The 27,865-nt window shown below is 44.2% G+C and overlaps 1 protein-coding gene across 1 annotated transcript; it reads left to right on the top strand.

Annotated features, from left to right (window-relative positions):
- GNG10 (G protein subunit gamma 10) lies at positions 1-27,865 on the top strand. Its single transcript, XM_083179574.1, has 3 exons — positions 1-288; positions 22,829-22,981; positions 27,360-27,865. The coding sequence occupies exons 1-2, from the start codon at positions 208-210 to the stop codon at positions 22,952-22,954; spliced, it is 207 nt and encodes a 68-aa protein (XP_083035700.1). The 5' UTR covers positions 1-207; the 3' UTR covers positions 22,955-22,981; positions 27,360-27,865.

Here is a 27,865-nt window from a genome sequence, read left to right as displayed (position 1 = left end):
ATCAGCAATTCTGTGCTGGATGGGTAGGAGGGCTAGGATCTTAGTTTAGCTGCTTGTGAGATCATTTCCTGCTTAGATCCGTCCAGGCAGCAGCATCAGGAGTACACTACTATCTGTTGGACTCGCAGCAGCAGCAGCAGCAGGAGCAGCAGCAGGAGCAGGGAGCACTTTCTCCCCCTAACCAAACTCCTGCTCATCTGGATAAAGATGTCATCAAACTCTAACCTGAGCACCATGCAGCGGCTGGTGGAGCAATTAAAGCTGGAGGCGAGTGTGGAGAGGATCAAGGTAATTCTACTCAGCTGATGTGTAGAAAAAAGATGTTGTTCTCATCGGGAGGGACTATGCAAGGGTTGTAAACCAAGTTGTTAAAGATTCTTTCCTTAACTGTTACGTTTTATTTATTTTTTTAGAACTTTTTCAATTATTGTTTGAAACATTTTAATAAGATTTGAGGTTAATGCTGCTATATTTTTACATTGTCCTAAAATCCAGATCAAATGCATACGAAGAAAGCAATCTGCAGTAAGCTATTCATAAACCGGTCATGAAGTGTACTTATTAATCACTTCTATGCTGTATAATGGTCTGTCTTCATAACATTATGGAAGTCACTTCTTTAATCTCTTGCAGGCTACCAGTTATTGCTGCGTGTCTGAGGTTTTAAAGTGCGGTCCTCAAGGCACCCCAACCGTCCAGGATATCCCTGCTTATGCACAGGTGACATCATTAATAGTTCACCCAGCATGGTTCTACCATCTGTGAACAAGCTGAGATTTCCCTAAAACTTGGACTGATCGGGTGCCTTGAGGACCACATTTGGGAACCACTGCTCTATGTACTTGGTGTTGTTGTTTCCAGTCTGGAATAATGAGCTGAATATCAGCACTCATCCTGTATAGTGATCTTTGCTATGGTAAAGCCAGTTACAGTGCTCATGGCAGACCAATCTACAGTAAATCTGGGTACATGCCTACATTTTTATCTGTCCAATCTGCCCAGTGTAAACAAAAATCTGGTAATATATGGGAGCATATGAGGATCAACCATTCACTCCCAAACTCTGGTAAAAAATGAAAATAATAAATGATTGTTTTGGATACATTTGTTAAAGCAATATGATTTAACCAATTTGTGTGACTGGCCATTGTCTGTTTTCCAGCGTTTAGTAGCAAATATTTGATCATACCTCCCAACATGACCCTCTCTAGGAAGGACACAATGTTCTGTTCCTGTACTTCTCTCTTAATTTATGATTGCTATAACCTGTGTTGAAACACATTTCTTATCAATAAACAGGTGATGGCAATCATAAATTAAAAGGGAAGTCCAGAAACTGAGCATTGTGTCTCCTGGAGAGGGGCATGTTGGGAATATTTGTTTGTGATTTGCTCCGGGTATGGGTGAAAACCGGACCAGGACAAACCTACCGGACATCAAACTCTGCATTTTGTAGCTTGTAGGCTCCAGTCCAGGGGGTGTCCTGTCCGGGGAGTGGGGGGCTGCCTATCACACCTGTCACCAGGTAGAGGAGGAGGGGTTGTATAAAGCCACCCTGTATGGTCCGGGCATGTAGCAAAAACCGGATGGTCCGGACCACCTGTAATCTCCCCTCCCCCATGTCCCTGGTGATAGATATCACAGGGACCGCCCCGGACAAGACACCCCCCGGACCGGACCCTACAAGCTCCGGACTGCAGATTTTGATGTCCTGTCCGGAGTGTAGTCCGGGTCCTGTTTTTACATAGTCCCATTTGCTCCCATACTTTAGCAGATCATTCTCTGACACCAGACAGATTGGACGGATACATCTTTACCCAGCTGCATGCATAGCATCTGTGATCGGAACTGTGTGTTAATGTTCCTACACACTATGCAGTATTGTCTACAATTTCCTCTTTAACTCCTGTGCAAATGATCTATAGTGCAAACACACTGAATGATATTGTATGTCATCCAGCCCCCCTCCCCTGTAGATACAGAAGCACCTGTGTGGCCAGACTCCAACTTCCCCCCCAGTGTCTGGATTGTGCCTCTGTGTTCAAATCAGGCCCATTGATATAAGTTGTACAATACTGGTACTCAGTTTCGGCAGACTTCTCTCAGGGTCTCTGTCCATGGAGGCTGAAGTAGGAGGGCAGCAGGAGGCACTCTTATGATGAAAGCAGACCAGTCACAAGGGAGATATGGGGAATTGTGACTCCCAGATGGGCAGGCTGCACGACTGTTTCCAGGTATCGGTTCAGCAGCTGGAATGGGGACAATCACGTGGTAGTGGGTGGCCATTTCAAATGTGGCACTGGCTCTCAAACCAATTGGAGAATGAGGTCCAATTGCCAATCAGAAGCCAATACTTTTGATTTGGCTTGCCAGTCCACAAGCTCTTGTTGACTTGCGGCTGGAGACACATTTTAAATGAGGCCAGCGCAGTCTCTATGGCTGTTTGGGGCCGAGTAATGGTCAGGCCAGCCCTGGTAAGTACACTGCTCAAAAAAATAGGGAACACTAACATAACATAATTTCTCTTTCAATGGTCCTGGTGACACAGCTCAACATTGGGATGTAGGAGGGTCCGCAGGAGCCAGGCACCTATCCTAAAGCTTTTGGAGGGTAGGCTCCTCCCTTCTGCATCCCAGATTCCTCAGTTCGTGTTACGTGCCCACTGGAGTGGGTGCTATTCTAAAGGGCTGCTGGAGCAGCCGAAGGATTAGAGTTAGTTAGGAGTTTTTTATTTTATTAACTTTTACACTAGCTAGGTAGGCACAGTGTGAGGATTCTCACTAAATCCTCACACTGACAGCGCAACAGGAGCTGACAGAAGCGAGTCCTGTCAGCTCACTGTGCACAGGGGAGACGCTGTCTGGTCTCCTCGTGCAGCGCTTACAGCTTCTATTAAGAAGCTGCCTGGGCTCCGGAGCGCTCTGAAACTGGCTTCACGCTAGGTGGGGATCATGGGGGACAGGCGCTCCGTGATGGCGGCGGCCATTTTCTGCGGAGGTTACACACTGAGCTCCTATATGAGAGGACAGCAGTGTGTTACAGGCATGTTCCAAGTGGTCCCCAGCAGAGGGGGAGACACTGGAACTTGGAGATCCTGCAATGGGAGCGGCTGTCTGGGGGTTGTTGGCGCCAAAAGCCACGGACCCCGCAGCAGCAGGGACTTGGTCTCTTCCCTCACTCTGTTTTGGCACCATTCGGAACGCTTGCAGCGGAGCTGAGCTGGCTGACAGATCCTGGCAGAGTGATTGGATTTCCTGGGCATCGTTTCCCCACTTTTGAAGGCTTCAGACAGATAAGTGACTGAGTACATTGGCTCTGTATAAAACTCCTGTACAGTGTGCGCTGTGACTGTGTTATTTGTAGAACATCATGTCTGAGCAACAGTCTGTGGCTTTGGGGGAGGGAGCCCTTAATGCATTGAGCGCTTGCATTGTTTGTACACTGAAATTTGCCCCTGAGCAGATGGCCAAGGGGGGCTTGTGTATTACTTGCGCTGCTGTGAGACCCATGGGGAGTGAACCCCAGAGGAGGGTAGAGCAATCGGAGCGTGCGTGGGCCAGTGCCCTGGGCAGGTCTGTGAATGCCTTAGCGCAATTGCTGGACAGGCAGAGTGATGTGTTGGTAGCTTCCCCGAGACCTAGTTCATCATCTCAGCAGTCCTCTGGCTCCTTGCCTCTGACCCAGGCAGATCCTAGCTTCTTACAGGTCATGCATGATACTGCAAAAGGGATCAGCAGGTTTAATGATTTGTTAGACAAATTTGATGGTGATACTGTGGGGACCCCTAAAAGGTCTTATTCAGTGCCATTGCTTGTTGCTGATGAGGAGGGAGAGTACACAGACATCCCCTGGGATCAGGGTGATGATTCTGAAGAGTCCTCAGCCTCAGGGGTGGAGGACTTGATTACTGCTGTTAAGCAGGCTTTGAATTTGTCTGTGGAGAATAAAACTCCTGCAAAGGGTGTTTTTAAACGGCAGCTTAAGGAGACTGTTACCTTCCCTGCGGATGAAGGTTTACAGGATCTATTGGAATGGGCTTGGAAAACGCCCGATAAAAGGCTGCAGATGCCTAAGAGATTTTTAAGTCTATACCCCATGCCTGAGGCTCATGCAGACCTCTGGGAAAAAGTTCCGGTGGTGGATGCTTCTGTGGCTCGGCTTTCTAAAGCCACGGAGCTACCTGTCATGGGGGGGGGGGCAGCATTTAAGGACCCCGTAGACAAAAAGCTGGAAGGTAACCTCAAGGCAATATTTGAGGGGGTAGGCTTCACTGTACGCCCGCTTATAGCATCAGCCTGGGTCTCTAAGGCCATGATTGTGTGGGCCAATAATCTGTGTACAATTTTACATGCTGATCCATGTGTGTTGCTGCTTGCTGAGAAGCTTAAAGCAGCTGCGGAGTATGTGCTTGAGGCTGAGAAGGAAGCTCTCAAAATGGCTTCCAGAGTTTCCACAGTGTCCGTCAATGCCAGGAGAGTGCTTTGGCTTAAAGCCTGGGAGGCGGATAATGAATCTAAAAAGGCCTTAGAGGCTTTAGCTTTTAAAGGAAAGCTGTTGTTTGCTTCAGAGCTGGAAGAGATTATTAAGCAGGCCACGGGAGGCAAAAGTACCTTCCTGCCTGCTCCTGCAGCTAAACAGGCCTCAAGGTTTTCTGCTTTTAGGCCGTCCTTTCGGCCCTCCCCGAGAGGGGGTGCGTCCTTTCGTGGACAGTCCTTTAGGGGAAAATTTCAGTCCTCCAGGGGCAAGGCCCCTAAGTCAAAGTTTGGTTCCTTTAATAGGAAACCAAGCACCAAAGTTGAGGACAAGCCCTCAGCATGACTACCCAGGAATTATCCCGACGGTGGTCAGAGTGGGGGGGCGTCTGAGATGGTTCCGGGGCACTTGGGCATTGTTGGGCCGGGATCCTTGGGTGTTGGACATTATATCCCAGGGTTACAGAATTCCCTTCAAAGGTCTTCCTCCGAGAAGATTCATTCCTACACCACTACCAAAGGAGTCTCGGCTCCGGGCTGCTCTTTTGGGGGCTGCTCAATCTCTTAGAGAATGGTGTGGTGATCCCGGTCCCTCGAGCGGAGTGGAAAAAAGGCTTTTATTCCACACTGTTTTTGGTGCCCAAGCCAGACGGGTCTTTCAGACCAATCTTAAATCTAAAGTCTTTGAATCTCCATCTGTGGGTAGACCATTTCAAGATGGAATCTCTACGGTCTGTGCTGCTAAGCTTGGACCAGGGAGAATTTTTGGCGTCCATGGATGTTCAGGACGCATATCTTCACGTCCCTATCCATCCGGAGCATCCGGCTCTCTTGAGGTTTGCGATAGGAGACCTGCATTTGCAATTTCAGGCGTTGCCCTTCGGTCTGGCCACAGCGCCAAGGGTATTCGCCAAAACTATGTCTGTAATGGCGGCTGCTCTCCGCCTGAAAGGGATCACGGTGATTCCGTATTTAGACAACCTGCTGTTCAAAGCAGAGTCGGCGGAGAAGTTGCAGAGTCACTGGGCAGAGGCCATCAGTTTTTTGCAGACTCACGGATGGCTTTTAAACCTACAAAAGTCTCAGCTTGTGCCGTCACAGAGAATCCAATTCCTGGGCGTTGTCCTGGATACCCATCTACATCGGGTATTTCTGCCAGAAACAAAGGCCAGGGACATAGCCACCTTGGTGCGGGAGATCCTGGGGCCTCAGAGTCCATCGGTTTGGAGGTGTCTCAAACTGTTGGGGAAAATGGTGGCGACTTTCGAGATGCTACAGTTTGCCAGGTTCCACTCTCGAGTGTTTCAGTGGGACATTCTGACACCTTGGTCAGGAAATACTCACACCATGAAGTCAGAGCACATAGTGTTGTCTCCAGAGACACGGTCTTCTCTAAAATTGTGGATGCAGGTGGATTCCCTTCAGTGGGGTCGGTCTCCGCAGTCTTGGGACTGGCTGGTAGTGACTACCGACGCCAGTCTCAGGGGCTGGGGGGCGGTGGTTTTGGACCTACGCCTTCAGGGCTTATGGACCTCGGAGGAGTCTGCCTTGCCCATCAACATCCTGGAACTCCGGATGTGGACCTGATGGCATCAAGCTTCAATCATCAGGTGCCCAGGTTCTATGCCAGGACGAGAGATCCACAAGCTGAAGCAGTGGATGCAATGACTATCCCCTGGGAGGGGAATCTGCTTTATGTCTTCCCGCCGTTTCCAATGCTGGCGAGGGTATTGAAAAGAGTTCAGTCCCAAGGAATTTCGGTGATTCTAGTGGCCCCAGATTGGCCAAGGAGGTCCTGGTACTCGAGGCTTCAGAGATTGTCTGTGGACTCGTGGCGTCTACCTCTGAGGTCAGACCTGTTAAGCTAAGGGCCGTTCTTACACCTGGATTCAGCTTGGCTATTGAGACCGCCATCTTGAAGAATAAGGGGTTCTCGGAGGCTGTGGTTAACACCATGGTGAAAGCTAGGAAGCCAGTGTCTTCGGCAAACTATTGTAGGGTCTGGAAGACCTATATTAGGTGGTGTGAAAGGCAGAAGTCGCACACATTGCAATTTCGACTTTCTAAATTGCTGGAGTTTTTGCAGGATGGCTTCTCGTCTGGGTTAAGCCTTTAGTCACTCAAGGTACAGATTTCGGCCTTGTCGATTTATTTCCAGAAAAGGATAGCATTCTTACCGGAGGTGCAAACTTTCCTGCAAGGGGTTTCTCTATTGAAACCTCCCTACAAACAACCAGTGGCTCCATGGGATTTATCGCTGGTTCTGGAGTGTCTTCAAAAGGCGCCTTTTGAGCCGTTGAGGTCGGCTGACCTTAAGTTCCTTACATGGAAGCTTGTATTTTTGTTGGCGGTTGCGTCAGCAAAGAGAGTATCGGAGTTGGGAGCATTGTCATGCAAGTCTCCTTTCCTTATATTTCATGATGACAGGGCTGTTCTTCGAACAGTACCCCAATTTTTACCAAAAGTAGTCTGGTCTCCGATTTCTCCTGATCCAGGTAGTGAGTAGGGCTAAAGGTAATTGGCAGGGGTTCTGGCTATTTAGGTGCATGGAACCCTGCTAAGTGCTACAGTGTACTATTAAAATGAAGGAATTTACCAAATGTAATATTTAAAGTGGCAAATACTGTACCCTGTCTCTCTCTTTGATCAGGTCACTGGATATTAAACCAAGTGCTCAGAGTGTCTGCCCAACATCATTCGTTAAGTGTAGCAATTCATGTGGCATGGAACTACCATTTTGGAGCATAGCTCCTTTTAATAGAACAATGCTTGTAGTGTTGGACATTGTGTGGAATGCAGACAAATTAGACTACTCAATCTACTCCATCTGCAAATCACCTAATTTCTCAAATCTGTCGTTAAAGAATGTATAGATATTAGGGCAGGTACTCAATTATGTTAAATCTCTGCTGACACCAAGTATGAATGGACAAGGCCATATTATTTTTGTGGCAAGTAGTGCATCTTAAGCTGGGTACACCTTACATGAGATTTTTTAAACAATATGCGGTACTTATGTATTATCTGGGCTCCCATGTTAAATGCACCCCATTTTTTCATACCCCTACTATCCAATTATGCATGGAGTTGATTTTATATAGTGTGGCGAGCACAGCGAGCCACCGTGCCGGAAGCGTGGCGAGCGGATGCGGTCTCATAAGAAAAACGGGAGCCCAGATATTACATAAGTACCCAATATGCACTCTAGGGATATCGTTAATAATATTTTGTGCATATCCTTTAATTTGTACTCACTACATTGTTAATGATGTGCACTCTCTCTGGTGTTTCTACATTATTGTTATACTTTGATTTATAATGCGCCACAAGTGGTACGCAGCGCCGTACATATAGAACACATTAGAACAGTACTAGTACAGTCCACAGAACTAGACGTAACACAATTAAAGCACATTTCTTAGTACACAATACAGCTGAGATATAGGGAAGTGAATGAGAATAGATGAAGGTATAGATGGTAGGTGAGTAAAAGAGCTATAATTGAAATGCAAGAAGAGTGCTGTGAGAACAGACAATCCTCGATAGATCGTTAATGACAGCTATACTCCTACAGCACCCCAGCAAGTTACCATAGAATGGCCTCAACACGTGTAGCCAGCAGACCACACAGGCACATCAGCATTGCAGTCAAAAAATAGAAGTGAAGTGACCGCTATGCAATCACTTCATTTCCTACACAATTGCATAAAATGAGCTTAAGTTGGAGTCCCTGCCCTGCATGTTTTTTATAATATATTTATGTGAAGAGTCTGTAAAGTAAAAGACAATTCAACTGATTTATTTATGACTCCTTGAATCACTGACTTTGAGATCAGAGGAGCCTTGAGCCTGATGGTCAACAACGTGGAGTTGTGACCCTATGCTGAGCTTGTCGCAACCCATTTTGGAGTCTCGACCCATAGTTTAACAACTGCTGGTCTAATGTGTATCTGGAGTTAGATGGCACACCACAGAGAGTGTGTTTTTGTACTTTCATGTTCCTCCCTGCATTCACTCAACGACAAACTTGTAGTATACTGTGGACTAAGGATTTTCACTTTCCTTGCAGTTGTGGCAGTGTAAACTCAGATGCATGGTGAGGCTTATTGGTCCCCAGTCTCCTGCCCTTTTTCCCCTCTGATTAATGTATTTGTCGTACAGCTATAGAATGCAAATCCACTATTAGTGTGCAGGGTACACTTGCCTTGTGCTTCTGTAGCACCAGCAGTTCCACAAAGATGCATGGTGTGCCAAACGGGGCATGTTGGCTGGATTTGAGATAAGGTGTATATGGACACATCTGTACTGTTGTGGCTTAGTAACTGGAAATATGTTCACAATGTACAAACCTATGATGTGCCTATATGCAAATGAGACTAGTACATAAAAGTGAAGCCCTCATAGTAGAGCATATTAAACATGGAATGTAGGTATAGTCCTCCAATACCAGGCATTCCCAACCACTGTCCTCAAGGCACACCAACAGTGCAGGTTTTAGTGATATCCAGGTTTCAGCACAGATGGTTTAATCAGAATCCCTCAGATACTAATTGTCACCTGTGCTCAAGCCTGGATATCTACAAAACCTGGAATGCCTGTCCTATACAATAAAGTGGCACAGGTTTTTGTGCATTAAGAGCTGTGATGACATCTTTATGTCTGACAGTAGAGTTTGTAGTATTTATGGATTTGGCCAATTATGCCTATTTATAAACACAGGACTATGGCAGATTGGTCCTCACTGAAACTGGTACACCGTTCAGTAGCCCCAGTGCCTATTGTTATAACTAGAAAATATTAATGATAAACCGTGCTTTAGTATCAAAGGGATATGGATATATACCAGGGGTACCAAAACTATTTTGAATCGTGATACCCTAGAGTATCATGGGTACCGCGACTTTCAGAAAAAAATATTAAATTAAATAAGTTGTGCTTATGTCACCTATTAGGGTGAGGAACATGACTGACTTCTGTTTATACACATATTGTTCTAATTGTAAGCCACAAGCACTCATTTTGCCTATTACATTGACCATAAATAATTTGAATCGGTTCTGGACCACCAACCCAGGGCACCCCTGCAAGTACCCTGAGGCACCCCAGGGTGCCATAGCACACAGTTTGGAAACCACTATATACAAAAAGGATAAATAGAAACAAACAGAGAACCAATCATAATAACATAGATACTTTTTTGCATTCGTCTATTCCAGTGCTTGGTATAAATAGCAAATAGAGACTTGTTGTTATTGGGATGCAGTTAAAATCCCGGCGGTCGGGATCCCGGCATTCAGAATCCCAGTGAATCCCGACACTTTCTCCCTTTGTGGGTGTCCCCTGGAGGGAGAATAAATTAATGTGCCGAGCGTAGCGAGGCACCGGGCCCGCTGCGTGACGAGCGCAGCGGCGGTCAGGATTCCGGCATCGGGATTTTGAACGCCGGGATCCCGACCGCCGGGATTTCATACTGAATCCTTATAATTTAATAGTCAGTAAAGATTGAGATAGGGGTTGGGTTGGCACAGGCTTTGGAGACAATTAATCGGTGCAAATTGAGCGGTAATAATTGGTATGAACCAACATAAGAAAAAGGCCATACGGGAAAAACCCTGACTGGCAATTGACGGTTGGTGGTGCTCCCAAATAAAGTTCAGAGTATTTACTGAAAATGGATGTAGTCTATAAGAAAAGACTACAGAAGAACCAAAAAGGTTTTTGGGGCACGCTTGATATGATATAATGAAATATAATGGATGTACAGATGATGTAAGGATGAAACGTAGCTTTTAATACTAAAATAAGTTCCTACATATATATTTAATTATTTTAGTATTAAAAGCTTCTTATTAAAAGTTACGTTTTATCCTTACATCATCTGTACATCCATTATATTTCATTATATCATATCAAGCGTGCCCCAAAAATCTTTTTGGTTCTTCTTTAGTCTTTTCTTATAGACTACATCCATTTTCAATAGTCAGTAAAGGCCAGCAGAACAAGTACTGTGCCACAGCGCCAGGTTTTTGTGGTTCCAGCAGAGATCTTTGGGTGCCTTCAGAAGTAGCGTTATGGACTTGGTATTCCCGTTGCTTAATATGTTGCTTGTACATTAACTATGAAGAAGATCAATACTAGTGTTAGTGGTTGGAATGGTCCAGAACATGTTGGTGGTTTTCACTAGGAGCGCCCACAAGGAGTTATGGACTTATGTGGTGCCCAACATGCAGGTCATGGCCCCCTACCTGGGTCCTCCTCACTAGCTCTCATTTTCTGGGTAAACTAATTACCTGAGACCTGGCAAATGGTGGGCGCCAAAACAGAATTAGGACATGCTGGACTACTTCCGTCCATGCAAGTTTACCGCAACGTTGGTAGATTGTTGACTTAACTTTAGCATCCACTACAGCATTGATAATCTTTAACATTGAACAAGAGCTACTTTTCCATTTTTGGGGTGTAACACATGGCAGTCAAGTATACTAAGGGGGTGATTCAGGTTGGTTTGCAAAAGCAAACTCCTTCTTTAATGGACAAAACCATGTGCACTGCAGGTGGGGCAGGTGTAACATGTGCAAAGATACATTTGAGTGAGTTATTTTGTTTCTGTGCAGTGTAAATACTGGTTGCTTTGTTCTTACACAGCAATTTAGATTTCAGTTTGAACAAACCCCACCCAAATGTAACTCTGTCTGCACATGTTACATCTGCCCAACCTGCAGTGCACAGGGTTTTGGCCATTAAAGAAGGAGGTTGCTTTTGTAAACCATACAGAATCACCCCCTAAGTTTTACCCTTTCTTTGGTTGGCTTTGGATTTCCTGTCTAGAAATTATGAGCTATCTGCCTTTTTATATGTTTCGTTAAAATATAACTGTAACCTGAAGGCAGCACCCATCCCATACCACCTATCTCCCATTGCCAAGTCTAGTGATTGTTTGTCTACAGATAGAGTAGAATAAATATTTATGTATCCGTCACAATGAACCAGAAATGGTTGTATATAGTTGCTTCCAATTACAATAATACCCCTTTTACATCACCGCAAAAAACAGGGTTTTTGCCTCTTTTACCCGAGTTAGCGGTGGTATAAATGGGGTAGCAGAAAAAAACACCCAGGTCCATTTTCCCAGGAATCCTATCCAGATCCATATGGGGCAGTGTAAATGGGTATGTCTGGTCATCTGACCTGGCTCCTGTTGACACCAATGGGAGAGCCCAACTTCCTGACCTTGGCGTCCTGCGGTCAGTATGGAAGTTGGGCAGGGGACGCATACAGCCTTTGCTGCAGTCTGCTGTACTGTGCAGACAGCAGCGGAGCCAGGGATGAGGTGAAAGGATGCATTCACCTCACTTACAGGGGATTGGGGGTGCACGGAGGCTGAGGTCAGCCTAGCAGCTTATCTTGGTACTGGGCTTGCCTCCAGCATGGCGATCGGCGGTCCCGGGCTTGGAGATGTCATCTCCATGTGCCACCCCCTGCACCCGTGTGCAGTGTAAATGGTGCCAACCCGAGAATATTCCTGGTCAGCACAGTAGTGTAAGTGGGGCAAATCCCGGGTACCACCCGGTTTGGTACAGTGTTCCAAATACCAGGTCAGATCCAGGTTTTTGGTGTAAATGGGGTATAAATAGACCAAAGCTGAGCACACAATGCTCTATAGCAGTGGTACCCAACTCCAGTCCTTGAGATACAACAGTTCACATTCTCTAGATCACCTAGCTGGGGGCACAGGTGCACTCATTACTCACTGACACATTATAAATGATCCACATGTGGAGCTAATTACTTCACTTGTGATTCTATGAGGAGACCTGGAAAACATTAATTGTTGGTAGCTCTCGAGGACTGGAATTGGCTACCCCTGTTCTATAGCGTATATATCAGCTGTTCGGACAAACCCAGGGGCAAATGCAGATTTTGAATAGGGAGGGACCTGTTCTCAGAAATGGGTGGAGTTGACCATGGTGGAGAAGACTGAGGTGACCCAGTATATTAGCTTTTACCGCCCAGAAAGTTTGCATTCCAATATGCGAACCTATGGGCGGCATTTATGACTTTGCAGGTGTAGGGGCAAGGGCTCTGAAATAGCCTGTGATCTGCCCTGCCAGCAAAGAATAGAATAGTTTACCACTACTGTGTCTAAAATTAAGTATTGTAGTGAAATAATGCCATAAATTCCATTGTACTTGCCTTCTATAGGTAAATTTGCTAAAGCTTCTATAAATGTAAAGAGGTGATGTTGCCCATAGCAACCAATCAGATTCTATCTATCATTTTCTAGGATGCAATAGAGAAATAATAGGCAGAATCTGATTGGTTGCTATGGGCAAAATCACCTCTTTTCATTTTTAGAAGCTTTAGTCAATCTACTACCCAGTATTAGTCCAATTACACATCTTTTCTTAGGGGGTACAAGCATACTGAAAGTAGGCCAATCAGGTGTTTGCTTTTATCCATTTAGACATCAGTTTACAGTGCTAGACCTACTGCTATAGATTACAATATGTACAATGTAATTTGATTAGACCTTTAGTGTGCTCTCTTTTCTTTCTGGGAAAATAGCAGCTGCAAAGTTGATGTATGGCGTTTTTCTCCTGCAGGTTTGACATTGGACAAAATACAAATATCCTGTAATAGCAGCATTGTGATCACAAGATAAATATAAAAACAATCAGCACCACTATAATAGCACACTGTGGTGGACTTGTCGCACCGAGTGCTGTCATTTGCATGATTCTGCCATTGTGGTCATTCTCCAGCACTCGTGCAATGAAGAATTATAGTTTAATACATACATTCCTTCATTTAATTTGATTTATTTATTACCAGTTTCTTATATAGTGCAAATATTCCCCAGCACTTTACAGAGAATAATTGAACATTCACATCAGTCCCTGCCCCGGTGGAGCTTACAATCTATATTCCCTACCACATGTACACGCACACAGTCATTTTAGGGTTAATTTGTTGGATGCCAATTAATGAATGTTTCTCTGTATTTGTAATGATTGATTCTGTTTACACTATATAAGAACCAGGATCAACCGCTCACCAATCTAATGACCTTATTGGAAATGATGATCTAAACTTGTCCTTGTGAAAACCTGCTTTAGATACTATCTGTTGATAGACCCGTAGCATCACACTAAACAAGTTACAAAATGTTATGTGGTCTAATAAGGGAAACGAAACTTTACTTCTTAAGATTACAATCCCTATTTAGTATGAATCAAGAGGGATGTTCTAGTATTAACGATGGGATTTGATCTGTGGCATTTCTATTTAGATACATACGGGAGACTTGGAGGTCTGTGTCTTTCCTGCTGCTGTATACAATCACTGTATCTGTGTGCTCATGTAATTATCCAGATTTCTGGGTTAATGCTATAAAAAGGTCTGCCAAATAAAAAATGGGGATTTCCTCTCTTGCAGTGACAGCTTGCCCTACATCTGCTGAATACATGATTGCAATGTAAGTTCAGTAGTATGTGCTGCTTACTGTACACACAGTACAGGAATTAGGTGTGCACAATGTACGAAGGATGTCCAAAATAGTTTTAATCTCTCGCTGAATATATCGGCCAAAATCCACATTTTGGAGAACTTTAAACAGCAATTATGTGGCTCTAAAATGTTTTTCTAGAAACTGAATAATATTATAACAAAGCATCTATTCGCGAAGAACATATGAGGAGTGTGCAATACATTTCTGGATACAGAAAAAATTATATTTCCAAAGTGAACATTACATTTTTTTTTTTTTTATTAAAAAAAAGCAGCTGGACCAGTCAGAAGAATATCTGGTACTTATGTAGTATCTGGGCTGCCGATTTTTTGATTGTATGCCTTAAGTTAAGGCATACAATCAGATGCGATGCGATGCGATGCGATGACCCGATTTTTCCATAGGATTCAATGTTAAAATGGACTGAGTCCATTTTAACATGGAATTCAATGGGAAAAAGGGGTCCTTTTCATACCCCTACTATCCAAGTGGGCATGGAGTTGGATATAAACCTGTGGCGAGCGTAGCGAGCCACCGAGCCCGAAGCGTGGCGAGCGAAGCGAGCCCCGCGAGGGGACGGTATTCTGCGTCCCCTCGCGGGGCTCGCTACGCTCGCCACGCTTCGGGCTCGGTGGCTCGCTACGCTCGCCACAGGTTTATATCCAACTCCATGCCCACTTGGATAGTAGGGGTATGAAAAGGACCCCTTTTTCCCATTGAATTCCATGTTAAAATGGACTCAGTCCATTTTAACATTGAATCCTATGGAAAAATCGGGTCCATCGCATCGCATCGCATCGCATGCGATATGGTCGGGTGCGATGCGATGGACCCGATTTCAAAATCGGCAGCCCAGTTACTACATAAGTACCGAATATCTATATTCTATATCCAGGATGTAGGTCTTCTCAACAGCTTCTGGTGACTCCAAAACGACTCCTACCCACCTTGTGTTTGATTTGTGGGAACATGACGTTGCAAGAGACTATAATGTGGATGACCAAGCTGTTGACTGTGCTCATGGGCTAGACCTGGGTTAGCCAGCCCTAGTCCTCGAAAGCTACCAACAGTGCATGTTTTGCAGGTCTCCTCACAGAATCACAAGTGAGCTAATTAGCTCCTTCTGTGTATCTTTTAAAATGTGTCAGTGATTAATGAGTGCAGCTGTGCAGCAGCTAGGTTGTCTGGAAAATGTGAACTGTTGGTAGCTCTCGAGGGCTAGGGTTGGCTACCACTGGGCTAGACAAACCACCACTTTCCTGCACTTTTGGGCAGGTATATTGTTGTGATCGAGAAGGGCAACGCGGGTGAGAGTTCTTGGCCGGCGCCTGGAATTGTCTTCCACTTGTGGCAGGAATTGTTTAGTATACCAAACCTTGGTGATGATGCACTGCTGCATGAGTAGTAAGGTAGCTTGATGACAGTCTTGAGCACAAAACCATCCACCGTCTTCTTGGCTGTCCTGCATTCATGTCAGAACTTCTTCTGCAAACTAGGGTCCAGTGGGCTGTCTGTTTGGTCCAGGATTCATCTTCACTGACGAGCAACCATCATCAAACCTGGCCAGCATGTCGTGTCTGCCTATGGGGCACCCAGTGTCAGAAACCGTGTTCAGGTTTGCTCTAACTGGGCCCCAGTCACACTCATGTCTGCCTCAACTATGGCCTGTGCAGCAGTAACGTTGTCATCGGTGACGTCGGACACACATTGGCTACAAATCTCCTAGTTTTCAGGGACCAATCGGAGATAAACTTGTTATTGTATTGACAAAGGTACTCATTCTGGTTGACTTGTAAGCTCAGATGCGCACAGAGATGCCACCCCAGTGAATACATGCCCCCCCCCCCCCCCTGCCATCGTATCCCCTCGCAACCATGCTAGGGGATGTGTTATGAAAACTCATCCCCTCGCATGTCCCGCAGCAGGAGAAATGGAGAAATCATTCAATGGTTGCTTACCATCAAATGATTTCTCCGGGTTTCGCAAATCTAAGTCAGTGAAGACTGACTTTTATTTGTGTGTGCCAGGACGAATACTGCTCCGGCACACTCCATCATGGCTGCATTTGCTTGGGGACATCCATGAAATGCTGGGCGCTCCCATGCCCCCCCCCCCCCCCCCCGAGAGCCACACCGACTGTGCAAGTTGGTGAAGGCGTCCGCTCAGAGGCCATGCCCATCAGTCCCCGGGTTGAATCACAAGCAGCCTGTACACTACATATGGTCTTTCATTGGTTGCACCATCATAGGGGTCTGTTCCAGGCTCTTGTGTGGCATGGAGCCAATGGGAAAGGAGACTTCGGAAGACAGCTTACTGCGGTAGAGTGAACATCTGTGACCATCTATGAGGTAGTAGAAAACACTTCGAAATCAGGAGTCTCGTTTTCTGTCCTTCAGTGGAATAAAAAAAAACCTGCGCCACAGGATTTTTCAAATTTCCTGCCGGCAATTGCGTTCAAGTATAAAAAGGTATCATAGTGAGGCTTCATAAAATGTGCACTGTGGTTCTATACTGGCATGGCATGTGTCATTACAACTATAGCAGTTAATGCTGACTACTTTTAGGAGGTTTTGTGTGGGTTATTTATTTAAGATTGAATCTCTCTCTCCACAATAATTTTAATTCATAGGAACACTAACATGTTGGTTTTGTTTCCTGAGCAAAACTTTTTTTTATTTATTTTTTAATATTTTTTTTATGCATTGTGTCCATAAAGGAGGATAGACTTGCTTTTCAGCTTTTAATTTCAACCCTTTGTGTGCTACACCCACACACCTCACTGGGAAGTATTTAGCTTGGGGCTTTTCTATATCAATTAAATGTTTATGTAGAGAATATTCTAAAATTGTTATTGTTCAGTTAAATGAACAGTAATTCCCTGTAGCTAAAAGCCTGGGTGAGAATAAGATTATTGCAAAAAAGCATCTACTGGATAGGAAAATAGAACATAATTGCTTTCCAATTGGAAAACCCCAATCCTGAAGGGGGCTGTATCAAACCTCCTATCATTTAATAGAGTCTACATGACGCTAAGGGGGAAATTTACTAAAGGAAATGTGTAAAAATAGGTGTATTTGTATCCAGAAATACACTTATTTGTGACATTTTCTATCCCGAAAATATGGCAATTCGTATTGATGTGCTATCAATACGAAGTGCCATATTTTCGGGATAGAAAATGTCACAAATAAGTGTATTTCTGGATACAAATACACCTATTTTTTACACATTTCCTTTAGTAAATTTCTCCCTAAATGTAAATTTCCCCCTAAGTGTAATCTAGAAGCTGGTTGTGTGCTGTCTCCACATGATTACTTCTCTGCTCTTTGTGAGGTTTCATACATTTCCACCTGACTAAAAATCCATTGTTCCTTAACAGCTGTTTTGTGACACTGTTTCCTCATCCATTACATAAATTACTAACAGACCCAACACCTATACCTTGTGTCTACTGGTGTTTGCCTGCTGTTGTTACCACTACCCGTCCGGGATTACTCCGGACAGTCCGATACTTAAAACTCTTCAAAAACGTTTTCCCACCAACTGTCACCTACATTTTAGCCATAATACTATCTTATCTTTATATCTTCTCCACCAGTAATTCAATTGAACACCCCATTCTCAACATGTTGTTCTTGCTGTAATTGCTCATCACTACCATTTCCTAATCTTCATCTCTTGTCCCCCTCCAAAATGTTGTCTCTTGTTCATATCCTCCAAGCATATTTGATTAATCTACCAAACTAAGCAATGGTTTCAGTGTGATCCTTCAACAGTGGTGCAAGTATGGTGATACGGCGTACCGGTAAAAGATATATTGCCGGTACCCCGTACCGCCATAACAAAACTGGTCAATGCGCATATGTATGTGGCGGGGGCGTGGCCTCCGCCGCCCCGCCACTGCTAATAGCATTGGTAGGGGAGCGCATAGCGTGTCTCTCCTTCCCCTCCCTGTGTCTTTGTGACGCCTGCTCAACAATCAGAGCTCGCCGGCTGGCAGCCAGTCAGGAGCCAGCCCACGAGATGGATGGCGGGGCAGGAGAGACAGAAGATGTGCTCCGCTCCTCTCCCCTCCCCAGGGAAGAAGCAGGCAGCAGCGGTGGGGGACGAGAGGACCTGACCTAACAGTGAGTTGCTGCTGAATACTGTGGGGGCATTTGTGTGGCACTGTGGGGGCATATGGTATCTGGCACTGGGGATATATGTGGGCACTGGGGGCATATGTGTTGCACTGTGGGGTCATATGATATCTGGCACTGGGGGCATATTAGTAATGGGCATCAGCTGTGTGGTGCAATGAGCATTATGGTGTGGGGCATCATGTGTAATGGGCATTATGGCATGGGTCATATGTATTGGGTGTGTGACGCGTAACAGGCATTACTGTATCAATTTTGGCCGTGTGCCTTCAGCGTGCAGTATTCCAGCCAGTAGTATCATATGACCACGGCCATTTTGCGGCGCGCGGCACTGTTACTCTGTGTGTTGCACATAGCTTGGCTTATAACCCAGTGACCCAGTAACATATATATATAACATATATACAACCAATCGGCTAATTTCTGTAATTTTTCAAACACAGCCTGTGATATGGCAGTTAGGAGCTGATGTTTATCATTCTTCATTTTATCGCTTTTTGAAGCTTAGTGCATCTGGCCTATGATGTGTGATCGGAAAAGGATATACTTGTATGAAAAGAAAAAAAAAAGTGGCCTGTGCGTTTTGGTAAAAAGTTATGTGTGTTGTCCAAAGTTTGTCATCAAATTCAACCATACAAACTATAGTGGGTGTGTCAGTGAGCTGAAACTAATACTACTTTCAGACCGCAAACCCGTGTCCAACCCTGCATTTTGAACACTGGTTTGTCCTTGTGGAGAGCCGTGTCAGACTCTTAAAATACCCCTTTCACACTGCACTTCAACCTGGGTTTTCCTAGGATTGGTGCTTACACACTGAACCCTTGTCCGGCCTGCAAAACCTATGTGTGTCATTAAAAATTGACTTTTTTCATGGCTCACAATAATGATGTCACAAAGGAAATAAAAGTGAGGGGTGGAGATTGTTCACAGCATTGCAGCAGCAGCATCCCTAATGTTGAGCAATTCCCTCACCTCCTCATCTGTCCAGAGAGGACATATTGCTGTAAAGCAGGCTGTAGAAGTGTGAAATACACACTGGACAAGTGTGGATTGCAGGCTGTAGAAGTGTGGAATACACACTGGACAAGTGTGGATTGCAGGCTGTAGAAGTGTGGAATACACACTGGACAAGTGTGGATTGCAGGCTGTAGAAGTGTGGAATACACACTGGACAAGTGTGGATTGCAGGCTGTAGAAGTGTGGAACAATAGGCTTCTAACGTGGGGAACAGCAGGCTGTTAAAGTGTGGAGCGCAGGCTAGGATGGTGCCTGTGTCCCGTGGTCCGCAGCTCCAGGGTGCTTCTTGTTGGTTTCCGGGGTCAGACTGCTGACCTCACAGGAATCCACCAATAGCGGCATTTCATAAACAGCAGTGTTGGATGACACAGGTCGGGGCCTTTCTGACCGCACAGAAACACGTGTTAGAGCCGTGTTCAACCCTGGTAGAGACCAGGGTTGAAAAGCCGTGTTGCTCAACACAGGTTTTCTGAGTGTAGCGCTTTCATACCGCACCTTCACCCGTGTTTAAGCCCCGTGAACACGGCAATAACCCGTGTTCACAGTGTGGTCTGAAAGCGGTATAAGTAGTTACTGAAAATATACACTTCCTGTTATTTCCTGGAATATGTGCAACCTTAAGGCCCATACACACTGGGCGACTTTGAGTTGAATTCAGTTTTTTCTTTTGAGCTGCTTTCCGCTCCAAAGCCACCCAGTGTGTATCGCCTGCGTTGAGCACTTATGCGTGTTTCTGCATCGTCACTAGCTTGGCCACTCATCTGCTGATATTACCAGCAGATGAGCGACTGGTGGATGGCTTTCCATAGCGTCCTGCTATAGAAAGTTGTCCACCCCCACGAAAAATGGCTAAAAACAGGTGAAAAACAGTGTGTTTTTCAGCCAACGATTTTCCCCATCATTGGTCAGCATCCACGTTGGGCAAAATCGCCCAGTGTGTGTGTATGGACCTAGACCTTGCTCCAAGCCAGAATGCTGTTTGGAGACATGATTTGTGTCCATCCTTTTTTTTTTAAGTTGATGGAGCTCAATGTGTTGACCCCCAATCACCATATGACAGTCTACAGCCATGTGGTACACCATAAAACAAATGAGCGGGCATTGCAGTTATATGGACTGGAAATTAGTCCCGGGCCCCAAAATTCCTAGTGGAAGCCCTGGTTGAATGGACTGTTACTTCAGACTTCTTGCATCATTTTGTGCCCCACAATACTGCCATGCATGTGTGGTCTGCTGAACACACATGTGTAACCGTTCTGTGGTAACTTTCTGGGGTCTGTAATACAATTTTATTGTGCCAGAGCAAAATAGTTTGAGAACTGCTGTCCTATCCTATATAATAAAAGGCTATCTCCTCACCTCTATGGGGCGAAGCCACTAGATTGCTCCTGACAGAGCAATTGAAGCGTGAAGCGCTGACATCACTGCAATGAACCTTTTCTCTGACCGGCTAGTTACTAGTTTGGAATAATTGTTCATGAGGGCGTTAGGTGCTGCAGACCGTAACCGATGTAAGCTGTCCGGCTGAAACAGGCGTTTTTCCTTATAGAGACATTATACAGAAATAGTCTTGTGGTATGACTCATCTCTTGGCATTGCATACTGCAATTAGAGTGTCAAAATTTGGATTTTGGCTTACTGTAACTATCCCGAATCTGATGTTTGCTGCTACAATTCTAACAGCTAAACATAACAACCTTACATTTAGCTTTCTTACACTTTTTGAGTTAGCTGGTAACTAAAATTTTATTTAACATTTTCATGTATTTAAAATAGACTTGTATTTGTTTAGTTGGTAATACAGACACAGTGGTGCAACCAATGCTATGACTAATCCTTAGTGCTCTAATAGTCTTGTAAAATAAAACTAGGACACTGCCGTGACACATGAGCTTGCTTACTTCACTCCATCCATTGCTTATTGCTTTGCCAGAAAACATGCTAATTATCCCAGTGTACTATTCCTGTGGATACTGGGAAGAGAATTGTTGCCTGGTTATAGATTTCACAGCTTGCAGATGGCACATTGGGGAGAAGCCTAGGGCCCTCCAGTTCTAGGGGCCTTGGAGCAGAGATAGGTGGTGGGGCAGGTAGATGATGCTGCCCAGCCACACCGGAGCTGCTGCAGCTGTCGGGAGTACAGTATGTGAGATAAGTGACTGCTGGGCCACTGGGGGACGGTATGTCGACATTTCAACACCTATGAATGGCAACATGGTCAGCATACTGTAAAGGTTGTGGATTGCACCCTGCTATGCCTTTCCATATATGGTGGTCCTGCCCCAGCAGTGGCAAATGCAGGATTTTTAGAGGGGGTTTCCAAATGTAATCCAAAATCTCCCACTCTGCAGGGCATTGGCGTAAGTACGAGTCTGGGGGAGTGGAAACAGCCCCCAAAATTTTTGTTTTTATACACTGGTTACTGTATGGAATACAGTATTGATATTTAACAGTACATATGATCTTTAGTATAGGCACTTTTAAACATTGAAATAAGATAAGTGGTCAGAAAAATGTTAAACATATAATAAATACAGAAACATAACAGAAACAGTACTGCACTTCCTAAGCTCACAATCTCCCACTTCATGGTAAGGCTCCTGTCTCTTCCTCCTGGCAGCTACTCTCCCTTAAACTGCAGGATGTGATGGCAGCTCTATTGATCATATTATACCAGCTATTGTCACAATTTAAGGCACCTGCCAAGAGAAGGGGGGGATTCTGGGCAACCAGAACCCCCCCCTGCGTTTTCCTATGCCCAGAATTGTTGAGCTTTTGACAAAGGTTGTCTTTGTTTCTAAAATGGTTTCTGGTTCCTGACATCCCTATTGATTTTCAGTGTTGGCTTTTCAACTACTGCCCGATGTGTATTTTCTAAATACAGAATGTCACAAAAGCAAGAATCCCAGTGCCATGGCATTCCCCTACAGCACTACTCCCTTTGCCCTTCACTGCACTGTGCTGCACAGTTTCCAGATCACCCATCACAGCGCATCTCACACTGCTCCTTGTAAAGACCTGCAGGAATACACTATGTTCCTTGCCACCGCATAGACTCCCTTCCCATTTCTCCGTCTTCGCCCACCCCTTCTTACTATTTTGTAAATGTTGTCTTGTATAATGTTTTCACCATTCTTTCTCTAAACTTTTACCCCATTTAGTTCACATGCAATTGCCTTTGCATTATACTCTTGTAGTTCTTTGGGTACTTAATAAAAATGTTTAATGTCAACATTGTGAGTGTAAAAAAACCATACCACACATGAAAATGACACTTGACTGCCAATATCAAGTGATTTTTTTTTTTTGCTTGCTGTTGGTATTGTGATTTCGTACATTGCATAAAGATGAATATATGGAAACAGGGGGGTTTCTGAGCCCTGTGCTAAGTGTGAGATGGTATATAATTTCTGGGTATATTTGTGCAGTGTGAAACACTATGCGATATGTGTATAGGAAAATGAGGAATTTTCAGTAAACAATATATGTAATTTGTCAACCGAACTCAGGACTCAGGAACCCCCTGTTTCCATTATTGTCATTAGAGGGTGGCCCACCCTCTCCCGGAGACCAGCAGCTTGTGTGTTACGCCAGCACCATTTGGGTTAGCGCCACCTCCATCCCTTTCTCCCAATAAAGATGCATATGGCTGAACTGTGGGTTTGGTTTTTATATTTTGTGTTTAATTGCAGGTGTCTCAGGCAGCTGCAGAGCTCCAGCAGTACTGCATGCAGAATGCTTGTAAGGATGCCCTTCTGGTTGGAATGCCTGCTGGGAGTAATCCATTCCGTGAGCCTAGGTCATGTGCACTCCTCTGAAGCTGCTATATGGCATCACTAACTGGTGTAAGTATTACATAAGGTTGCCTAGGACTAAAGTTGACCTGTCATCAAGGAGGGACATTGCATTGCAAAGGTGATAATTTTGTATTCTTCTTGCATTAGAGGGTGCCCAATATTAAATTGGCATACGTGGGCAGTCACTACGGCTTGTTGGCTCTTCTTGCCAGTCAGGAGAGCTGGAGGCAGGGAGTACGGAAGGAAAGCTGGCACTGGAAATACTTGGCTTTGTCTAATCCACTTACATACAAATAAGTTAAACAGGCAAAGAGGAGTATTTTCAGTGCCAGCCTTCCTACTGTACGTCCAAGTACTGCTAACTGATCAGGGTTTGCAGAAGGGAGATGGTACTGTCCTTATACTCTGCATTATGCTATGAATCCATATGTGAATTCAATGGGTGTTTTTCAACTACTGTATGGTCTCACTAAAAAACCCACACACGCTACCCAAGGTGCAGAAAATGGAGAATTATTCAAACTTTGGTATTTGTTTAGTTTCACGACGGCAGCATGGCCATGCATCTGAGTCCCCTTGCGGGGCTGGCTGCGCTCGCCCAAACTACGCTCGTCACACTATCTAAAATCAACTCCATGCCAACCTGGTTAGTGGGGGTATGATCTATCCACATTGGCATGGAGTTTATTTTAGAAAGTTTGGCGAGCGCCGAACCTGGAAGTAGCGCGCGGCCATGCTGTCTCCGTGAAACTAAACAAGTACCCAAACTTTAATTGCTGTGATGAGGTAGCCACCCTAATGGGGCCTAACATAGAGATTTAGGGCATTTTCTAAGTGATCTCACTACATCTCATCGAAAATGCCCCTACATTGCTCCATGTGTAATTGTGATAGTGATGCACGGACCCGTGTGTTGATATTGTCTGGTGATTTAATATCCAGCATGCTGGATAAATCTATAATCACCATTGTCAGGGCCGGTGTTCTCACCATTGTGTGATGAGCGATCTAGCATCATTCAGAACGCTTCAGCATCTCCCTGTGTGTAGGCCCCTTAACAGGACAAAACAGACAAATCTATCCCAAAGCAGCAGTGTGCAGTTAGATACTATGTATAACGTTACTTGCTTTATTAACACCATTCCACAGGGACAAACATTGTATAAAACTGTTAAAAATTAAGATTTCATTGTGCTTATGATTATAAAGTGATGTTTTTACCTAGTCCTATCGATTCAAGTATCCTCACAAGTCGCTACACTATAAGAGTATTTCATGCCAAGAAAATGTTCAACAGTGTTTTTTTCCAGGACATAAAAAGCTGTAGAATTATTATTGTAATCTTGCAGTATCACCTTTACTGGTGACTCATTAATGGACATTACTGTTCCTTTTTATAATTCATAATTTACGATCTCTACTACTTCGAGGACAGTTAATTGTCTTGGGTGTGATTACAAATCAAGATCTTGTTCGATTTTAGAAAACCATCACAGTCTAGGTAGCCACATAGGAGGAACCATATATTGTTCAATAAAGTTTGTCAAGTTCCATGAAAGAGCAATTGAAGAATAACTGTTAAGGTCCATACACACTGGGCGACTTTGAGCTGAAAGCAGCTCAAAACACCCAGTTTGAGAGGCTTTCAGCTCAAAGCCGCCCAGTGAGTATACCCCAGCGATGAGCGGTGAGTGCTGCTGCGTGCTCCTGCATCATCCCCGGGAAAGCCGCTCATCTGCTGGTTATGCCAGCAGATGAGCGGAGTTGAGGACGGCTTTGCATAGCTCTGCGCTATGCAACGCCGTCCTCCCCCTCTGTCGGCGCCGGGCAGGAGGCAAGCCGCTCAGTGTGTGTACAGCAACACATGTAAAATAGTTAAGATGGTCCCAATCAAAGTGGGCATCCTGTGAGGCATTGCAATAAATATAAAACCGAGCATTCTCAGACTTCTTATATGGTGTTTTTTTGCTATTGGTTTTTATATTATTTTACTATTGCATTGTAGTGACACCCAAACTTGTATGCAACTGTATATATGTCAGACCTGGCCAACCTGTGGCTCTCGAGCTATTGTGAAACTACATTTCCCAGCATGCCTTGCAACAATTTTGCTATTAGGGAATGCTGAAACTGTGGCAAGGCATGCTGGGATGTGTAGTTTCACAACAGCTGGATAGTCACAGGCTGGTCAGGCCTGGTATACAGTAGGTTTACCCAAATATCCTATACCCTAGATTTCTGATCGCAGGTAATAGGCTCTCTTGGGAATATCTAATTAGCCCAGAAAAGCCAGAAGTGCTGTGGCAAAATCCCCAAAAGCCACCCAGTTAAATTACATTTATCGGGCATAGTAGGATACTGTTGTGATTATTATTATTATTATTATTATTTTTGTTCTATTGCAAAATGTTAATTAAAAATGTTATATATATTCGCACCCATTATAATTACACCACTGCACATTAGTAAAGGCAACTGACTGACAAAATAACACAGTTATTTTGACTAAATAAGCAATCAGATATTTACAGTTTCTTATATAGTGCAGCAGATTCTGTTGCGCTTTACAATTGGAAACTGGGTATAAACAAACTGACTGACATAGAGGTAGGACGGCCCTGCTCACAAGCTTTACATTTAGTTGTTCAGAGGTGCAGGTGGCCTTAATGGCGTACCCATTTTCCTATAACTGCTTCATATTCTGAGAGTCCAAAATAGCTGTAACTGACATTAAGATTTCTCATTTGCCCAGCAGATTGCACAATTTAGTGCTTTGTTGCTGCATGGCAACCAAACTATTCTTAGCTGTATAGTAGAAAAAACACTAGCAGGAATTCAGCAAATAGAAGGATATGGAAAAAGTGACTACTATTTTGGAGAACAGCTTGGATTTATTTTTAAATGAAGTTTGATCATTTCAGCAAATTCCCATCTAAAATTATATTCATTTATCATTTTTTTTATTTACTATACTCTTTCATCTACTACTTCCCAAATACTTGATTTTATAAATGATTGGTTTCTAGACTGATTCTCTTGTTATTTATAGGATATTTCTACTTGTGTAATGTTTTAAAGTTTGAATTGTTAAACTGTAGAATTATCATTTTAAATCAATCCATATAAACTTGTGAGAAAAGCAGCACTTAAAAGGGGGGTATTTAACATCGGAAAGCGATAAAGTACAAATGGAGCGCCTGCCAGCCACAAGGGAGAATACCTGCTGCCTGTTTGTCCACCTGAGCTGGTGCAGGCTGGTGGACAGGAGCTGGCGGACGTGTGAGACACGTGAGCGTCTCACACGTTTGTGCATCCCTGACAGCACGGCTGCTGGGAGCGGCTTCCCTGTCCATCTCCGCTTTAGGGAGACGGGCAGGGTGAGTGGGAGCTGCTCCATCTGTATCGGCCTCTGTCATTTTACAGGTTGTGCTAGAAAAACGACAGTTAGAAGAGGATTGGTTGCTATGAGTAACTTTTTTTGTTCTCTATGTATGTTCATGAACAACACACTCCAGCATGCCCTGATAGGGTAACTGTGGCAGAGCCTGCCAGGCTGTATCGATCCAAAGTAGCTGGAGTGCTGTATTTTAAATACCCTTGCTATATACTATAGCTGTTCCTTTCAATGTTGGATATCCGTAAAGGCGCAAACAATAATGTTAGTAGTATGGGAGTAGTATCGGGGCAATCTTAACTTATGGGCTTAGTGGGCAGCTGCCCAAGGGCCCGACAATTCTAGGGGCCTTCAAGCAGGGGCAAATTTGGCTGTGAGCATCTGCCTTCTGAGCTTCTAGGGAGACCGAAGAGAATATTAGAGCGGCCAGTCAGCATTCTTTCCCTGTTTCCCAGCCTGCAGCCAGACAGGGAATGACTCTCAGCATGCTGATTGGTGGATGGCTGGAGCTATCCACTTATCAGAGTGCTGACAGTCATTCTTTGTATGGAAGCAATTAAAGACATTGTGCAGGACTACAGGAGGGGCATGTTATAGTAATAATAATAATCCTGTAAATTGGTGCATTGGTTTGCCCAGTGCCTACAATGCTATTAAGACGGTTCTGAGTAGTATGGGAGACAGAGAAATAAGACAGAATTTGTATTATACACTTTTCCCCTATCTTGTTCTTATTAATAACTGGATTGTATTGGCAGTGGCATAACAATAGCCCCGGGGGGCTATTGTAATGCCGCTGCTGCATCTGTGTTGTGGCCCTGTCCCGCAGATTTACCTGTCAGCGCAGCGTTTCAGGTTTCCCTCCTGGCTTCTGCTGCTATGAAAACGGCCCATAATAAAATGTCCGCCCCCGTACAGCAGACCATTTCAGAGAAACGGCAGTTACGGCATTGTGTATTAGTCGATTGCAAGACTTCCATTATGGGTTTTGTTTTTCAACATTTGAAAGTGTGTTTTTTGTTTTCGATCTAGGTGTCCCTTAAAGCTTGAAGATTTGGAATATATGCATCCTGCCTTTCCTGTGCCATTTCAAGTGTGGCCAAATCCTCCTCAACCTTTTGAAATATTTATTATTTCCACAGTTCACCATTCATTGTTTGTTTATTCCTTTTTTTTTTATATAACTTTAATTTTCTTTTCTATGTAAGGAAAAGTGTGTATTTTTGTCTGTTAATGTCATTTCTTCAGCAATCTGACCAATAATTCAGACTCTCACAGTATTTTACACTTCCATTTCATATGAACTTGTATTTGCTGGGCCATAAGCTCTTGTTTGGTAGAACTAAGCATTTCTAACTTTTTCTATTTAAAGTGAAAAAAAAAATATTTTTCTGGACAGGTATAATAAATGTTTTATTAAAGGTAAACGAGATTATATGTATAGGTATATACAAATCCATAATGCCTAATATATACTCTGTCCTCTGAAGTGTATTATTTTTATGACTTTGAAATAAATATAGGAATTTTTTTCGGAA

Source organism: Crinia signifera, chromosome 1 (assembly GCF_055691185.1).
Source record: "Crinia signifera chromosome 1, ASM5569118v1, whole genome shotgun sequence".
In the NCBI taxonomy this organism is placed as follows: domain Eukaryota; kingdom Metazoa; phylum Chordata; class Amphibia; order Anura; family Myobatrachidae; genus Crinia; species Crinia signifera.
The sequence above is the reverse complement of the archived record's forward strand: the minus strand, read 5'-3'. Positions and strand labels throughout refer to the sequence as shown.

What these genes read in the sequence shown, in the direction of transcription:
- GNG10 (XM_083179574.1), top strand. Translation starts at nt 208, where the DNA reads ATGTCATCAAACTCTAACCTGAGCACCATGCAGCGGCTGGTGGAGCAA. An exon ending in CGAGTGTGGAGAGGATCAAG is followed by an intron (nt 289 to 22,828) that starts GTAATTCTACTC and finishes GTTTAATTGCAG; the next exon opens with GTGTCTCAGGCAGCTGCAGA.